A 6,616-nucleotide genomic window follows, 5' to 3' on the forward strand; every position below is an offset into this window, starting at 1 on the left:
CAGCCATTATTGTCAACAAATGTGAGTACACTCTGTGATTAAACTAATTTGTGTATCTTGTGTTAGAGCAGTTAAAATTTGATTTACTAAAATTTACTGGCCCAAAACAGATAGTATAAGTTGGAGAAAAGCTATGGGATTGGAAACATAGAATAACAGATTGTTTAGTAAAGGTTTATGTGCTCAACAGTAATAACGTCCATGTGTTAAGGCCATGCATTTCACACATCGGCCCTCATTGGTGTCCTTTCTAAATCAATCCACATAAAAAACATTGTTTAGCAAAAGCTTATGTGCTCAACAGTGGTAGTCTGTGTGTGAAGACCATGCATGTCACACCTAGGCCTTCAGTGGTGTCCTGTTTGAATCAATACACCTCTTAATACACTAATTATGTATAAATATAAAAACATCAATATTATACAGTGACCCAGTAAAACAAGTAAGGATGTGTATGTAAGAAATAAAAATCTTTATTTAAACAGAGTGCTGAATCCCAGTTCATGTCTCATGTCTCTTTCACTGGCACAGTTGTGCCACCAACATACATCATCTGCATTTTACATGCATTTTCCTGTGCACTATGGTTTTCCTGGAGTTTTTCAATGAGTGTGGTTGTGTGGTTTCATGAAAATTCTATGGGTAAGAAAAATATAGTATAAATGGTTCATGGAAAAGCTTAAGAACTGTTTTGAACTGTTTTAGCCAAAATCCCTCATAGTGTCCAACTTTTCCTGAAAACTCCTCCCTTTAAGGTAAGTGTCCAGCTAATCTCCAGCTAAATGCAACCTGAAAGAGATTGGAGAGTGTAAGGTGTTGGCAGGGGACAGTGTCGCTAGACAGCATAGGATAGTTTAATTCAATTTAATTCATTTTTATTTGTTTAGCGCTTTTAACAATGAACATTGTCTCAAAGCAGCCTTACACAGATAATGTGGTGATTAAAAGTTAATATGTTCTTTATAAGTAAGTTTGTCCCTGATAAGCAAGCCGGTGGCGACTGTGGCAAGGGAAAAACTCCACGAGATGGCATAATGAAGAAACCTTGAGGGAACCCATCCTCATCTGGGTTGCACCGAATGTCCATTTATAGCAGATATACGATGTTGCGGGTACAGTGATAATGATCAGAAGCGAAAAGTAGTCCTGAGTCAGTGTAGCAGACGTTTGACATTAACTACAGTTCAATCCATCCTCAAAGCGCCCGTTCTTACTCCGGAATTTAATGGAACCACTCAAGGCGTTACAGTTTTTCTCAAATGCTAAAACACATTTCACAAACGTTTCCTCCATGTTTCCCAATGTCTAAACACAACACCCTTTTCTAAAGCTACATAAACACAACCACACCTTCTCACTTCAAAACTCAAACTTTCACACCAAAAGAGCAGCTCGAAGCTTTCAAAAATGTAAACACTATACACATCATTACACACTACAGCAAAACAATTGAAAACACAATGCTCAATTTGTGAGAAGTTTCTTTGTTTCATAACTGCCAATGCATATTTTTAAAACTTTACACTATTGGATGTTCTTAGATTTCTGCAGAGGATTAGGCATTTAGATTTGAGAGTTTCATATGAAGAGTATAAATCTATAGTAAATTCTGCATGTACACTACTGTAACACAACTCAATGCAAAAACAGAATCTATTGCACACAACAGTACTCTTGAAAACATGATCAGGGTGTGAAGTTTTTTTATTTACTTTATTCACACCACACACACAAACCACAATCACTGTGCAGGCTATATTGTCTCTTGCCAGGCACCGCGGGAAAAACGCCCTGGAATGGCCTCCACTGGGATGTCAACACAGGCCAGCTCAATTGCCCTTAGGAGGTTCTCTCTAGTGTATGGTTGTCTGTCATAAACCTTCCATCTCCATGATGAGAAGAACTCCTCTATAGGGTTCAGGAAAGGGAAGTAGGGTGGCAGACAGACGTTTAAAAAGTGGTTACTGTTGGTGGTGAACCACTCTTTGATTCGGTTTGTTTTGTGGAAGCGTACATTGTCCCAAATGATCACATAAATTTGATGTGCGGGCCCAGGATGGTGTTGTTGGCGGTCCAGGAGGATGTCTTTTAGCTCCTCTAGGAAGGTGAGGAGACGTTGGGTGTTGTAAGACCCAAGGACAGCATGCCGGTGGACAAGCCCCTCCAAACCCATGGCCGCACAAAGAGTAATATTACCCCCCCGTTGGTCAGGAACCTCAGTGATGGCTCTTTGGCCAATGATGTTACGGCCTCTTTGCCTTCGTTTCTGCAGGTTGAAGCCAGCCTCATCCAGGAAGAGGTACTCATGAGGTCTGGCCATCGTGTCCAACTGTAATATCCTCTGTGAAAATGTGAAAGTGCACAGGTGTTCAGAACAACAGTCAATCAGGTAGCACAGTATTGTCCAGAAGTAATATAGGCCACTGAGCAACACAGTATGTCCACTAACTGTACTGTGAACATGGATGTATACTTACTTGCACACTCGTAACGTAGGTCTTTGTGTCGCGCAGAGTTGCGCTCAAAGGGAACCCTATAGACCTGTTTCATCCGCATCTTTTGGCGCCGGAGAACTCGGTCTATTGTGGCCAAGCTGACATCATCAATGCTCTCAAAGTTGACATTATCGGCAATGTCTTTGTCTCTGATCTCCAGGAGTCTGATGAGGTTGTTCTCACGAACCATATCCACAATGAGGGTTTCTTGTGCCGCTGTAAATATGGCAACCCTCCCACCTCTATGTGGCATTCTTTCAACTCTAAAGAAAGAAACATGTGTTGTCAGTTTTACAATACAGTAACAACTGATTTGAAACCAATAGACTACTTTCACAAGCTTGTAAAATTGTATTGTGACAAAGAAAGCAATAGAGTACAATACCTGTTGTGTTGTCTGAATGCCCTGATAATGGTGGCCACGGTGAACCTACTCAGGTTTGGACGGACTCGTAGTCCTGCTTCAGCCATTGTCATGCCATGGACAATGACATGGTCAATGACTGTTGCTCGCATCTCGTACGTAATGATGGTCCGAGGTTGTCTTGCTCTCCCTCCTGGACCTTCTCCTCTCCCTTGTTGGCCTGCTCCTCTCCCTCCTCTGATTTGAACTCCTCTTCCTCCTCTTATTTGAACTCCTCTTCCTCGTTGGCCTGCTCCTCTTCCTCCTCTGATTTGAACTCCTCTTCCTCGTTGGCCTGCTCCTCTTCCTCCACTGATTTGAACTCCTCTTCCTCGTTGGCCTGCTCCTCTTCCTCCATTGATTTGAACTCCTCTTCCTCGTTGGCCTGCTCCTCTTCTTCCATGGCCAGCTCTTTTCCCTCCTCTGACTCGAATTCCTCTTCCCCTGACTCTGCCTTCATCCATTGTGTTTGTTTGGAATCTTCAGCAAACTGTGCACTCTGAACTTGCTTTTGTACATGTGGTCACAGCATTAGCAACAAGTGTCTTCAATTTTGAGTCGTTGAGTGTAATGAATGACACCAGGTGTGTTCATTGTGTTCAAATATTGCTGACTGTGGCAATATTGCTGACTGTGAGAATATGAGCAGAGTTCTTTTGCAACTTGTGTTTTAGCAAAGAAAAATGTGTTAAGATTTATGAGAACGGAGGATTGTGTTTTGTGAATTGTGTCTTCATGTGAAATGTGTTTATGATATTGGAAAATGATGGCTAGATTTAGTAAATGTGTTTAGACAACTGGTCATTTGGTTTAGAGGATTGGCTTTTGTGTTTTAGCATTTGAGAAAAACTGTAATTAGCCTAACTTCATTAGTAGCAGTAGCAAAAGGCAATAAGTGAACGAAAGATCTAAAAAATTTACATGAGAAATCATGTTTTGACAGAAATATGACTTTTTTCATAATTTTTTTATGAATTTAAATTTTTATAAGCATAATTTCATTTACAAAACGTTTAAAAGTGGAATGACTGGAAAAACATGAAATAAAAAATAAAGTTTTGACAAAAAACAGTTTCATAAAAAAAAATTTAATTATGAAAATAATAATTTTTATATTAATAATACCCATTACATTGTGAATTAAAGAAAAACAAAAAATTGACATGAGAAATCATGGTTTAAGAAATAGATGTATTTTGTTTCAGAAAAAATAGGACAGTTATTATGAAAATATAAATGTTCATACTCCTAAGCAAAATTTTATTAAACAAAAAACGATAAAAATAATAAGTAGGGTGATGACATATCAAGTTTTGACAAGAATTTTACTCTTTTCATAAAAAGATAATAGTTAATATGAAATTTTAAGCATGATTTTAAAACTAGTAAAAATATTTTCATAATCAGAATCATAATTTAATGACAAAACTAAATATAAATAATATATACATTTTCATTTTCATAAGCAAAGTTTCATGAAAAAAAATTACAAAGTACGAGGTTTAAACGAAAAACTAAAAATGTTACATGCTAAATCATGTTTTGACCGAAATATGACTGTTGCGGATTGTCCGCTGTTACTGGTGATTGTGTTATTGACCGCCGCAGAACTCTGGTCAGGAAGTTTGAGTCATCAGATAGAGTTTAGCCATTTATTGTGCAAGGATTACATTACACACAGGGTCATGTGTGCAAGGTAGTTTCTAGGAATGAAATAAAGAAACAACTGTTTAACACATTAGAAAACCATAACATGACATGCATGAACATTAGCCAACTGGTACAACAGACACCATACAGAAGAATTAGTCTTAACTCTTAATAAGTAGCTGAGACAACATACTGCATATTGCACTGAATTATCAAGAAACATATGCTTAATACAATCAATAATGAACCATCACAGTAGTTACTTAACACCATTGTACAAATGTTACCGATGGAAAAACTAGTAACACGTTTAGCCCGAGCAGCCGTACTAATGAGCAGCTATGCTAGCGGCTAACCCGGCTATATAACAGGTGCATCAACACAGTTAAAATACAGATTATACATATTTAACATCCTGTAGCAAAATGAATATCATTACGTAGTCTCCTTTAACAATCTCTACGATTATAGAGGAACAGTGGAGCACACTTACAGCTTCACAAACTTTTCTTGCGCTCTAACACGGCATCACCTGCAATGCATCGAGAGTGCCACTGCGCCTCGACTGCGCAATTTGTGCGCCGCTGCCTATGCTCAGTGCGCCCGTGTCTGAGAAGCCGCGCTCGAGATGCTGCGCATGCGCGACTCGCGCCGAAAAGAAGAGAATTCACAACAATTACCTTTTTTATAATTGTTATCCATTGGGAAAAAAATAAATATTCATAAGCATAAGCATAATTTAATCAGAAACCGTTAAAAGGTGGAATAAGGGGGGATAATTTCATTAAAAATCAAGCTTTGTCAAAAACATTACTTTTAATAAATCATGTCTTGGCATTATGAAATTTTCATACATAAATTATAGTTATTGTGAAAATATGATTTTTTTTATATCAATTAGCATGATTTCAGGAATAACCATTACAATAGTCAATTAGTGAACAAAAAACTACGAATTGACAAAAAGATAACTTTTTCAGAAAAAGTAGGATAGTATGAATTTTCATGCTCATAAGCAAAAATGTATTACAAACCATTAGAAGAGGAACGAGTGAACAAAAATAGTGACATGACAAATCAAATTTTGTAAAAAATTTGAAAATGTTCATAAAAATATAGTTCATATGAAATGTAAATTTTTTAACATAATCTTATTAAAAAGCAGTTAAAATTGCTAAATGTGAATGATGATGGTGACATTTGTTTTGAGATAAATTACGTTTTATTTATACAAGATAGAGTTGTTGTGTATATATATGTATTTTTATAGTCATAAGCATAATTTCATGAAAAAAAAAGTAAAATGGTGCAATAAGTTAAAGAAAATACAGACATGATAACCTTTTGACAAAAATTATTTTGTGAAAATACTAGGGGTGTAAGAAAATATCGATACACGTGAGTATCGGGATATTTTGTTTGACGATACTGTATCGATTCTCAAAAACAAAATATTGATATTTATAAAAAATAAAATAAATAAAATAAAAAAAAAATTATACAGATTCATGGCAGTTTCACTTTGTTCCGTTTATATCCCAGCCGCTAGATCGCAGTCTTCTTATCTCTGAACTTAAACAGTGACAGGAAGTACTAGCATAACGGCGCGCTACTAATGTTAACGTTAAAATAGTTCGCAGCTAGTAATGGAGGATAAAAGAATATTTCCAGCTCCCGCTTCAGTGTACAAAGCCGATGTGTGGCGTCATTTCGGCTTTCGTCACAGACCAGGCACGAAAGAGATTGACAAAAGTATTGCTGTTTCTAAAATGTGCAATGCCAACGTCAAATATTCAAAGAACACTACAAATCTGAGAGCGCACATAACGAGGCACCATGCGGATGCAATGATAACAGAACAGCAGCAAATGGCTAACGTTAAAAGAGAGGATCCCCGTCAACTCACCCTGGAGCAAGTTCACAGATCAAAGTTCAAACCTCAACGCGTGCAACCAAAATAACTCAGTCAGTACTTTATTTTATTTGCAAAGATATGCGCCCTCTCAGTGTCGTAGAGAACAAAGGCTTCCGTCATAATACCATCCTGTCAGCACATTACGGACATCGC

At 37.4% G+C, this 6,616-nt stretch overlaps 1 protein-coding gene and 1 long non-coding RNA gene across 3 annotated transcripts; both read right to left on the minus strand.

Moving 5' to 3' along the window:
• Positions 1-2,203: 2,203 nt before the first annotated feature.
• LOC310739762 (uncharacterized protein) lies at positions 2,204-3,011 on the minus strand (the record flags this gene model as incomplete). 2 transcript variants are annotated; one of them, XM_083566004.1, is made up of 3 exons in its annotated part: positions 2,204-2,341; positions 2,478-2,749; positions 2,881-3,011. In XM_083566004.1, the coding sequence occupies 3 exons, from the start codon at positions 3,009-3,011 to the stop codon at positions 2,304-2,306; spliced, it is 441 nt and encodes a 146-aa protein (XP_083422130.1). In that variant the 3' UTR covers positions 2,204-2,303. The 2 variants fall into 2 exon arrangements, with proteins under 2 accessions (XP_083422130.1, XP_083422129.1); XM_083566003.1 differs by having other exon boundaries at positions 2,478-2,758.
• Positions 2,618-3,763, minus strand: LOC310739771. Its single transcript, XR_014537472.1, has 2 exons — positions 3,108-3,763; positions 2,618-2,728 (listed from the first exon to the last, which is right to left on the minus strand). It is a non-coding gene; the product is annotated as an uncharacterized lncRNA (long non-coding RNA).
• Positions 3,764-6,616: the final 2,853 nt, after the last annotated feature.

Source organism: Silurus aristotelis (genome assembly GCF_946808225.1).
Source record: "Silurus aristotelis genome assembly, chromosome: 17".
Taxonomy (NCBI): domain Eukaryota; kingdom Metazoa; phylum Chordata; class Actinopteri; order Siluriformes; family Siluridae; genus Silurus; species Silurus aristotelis.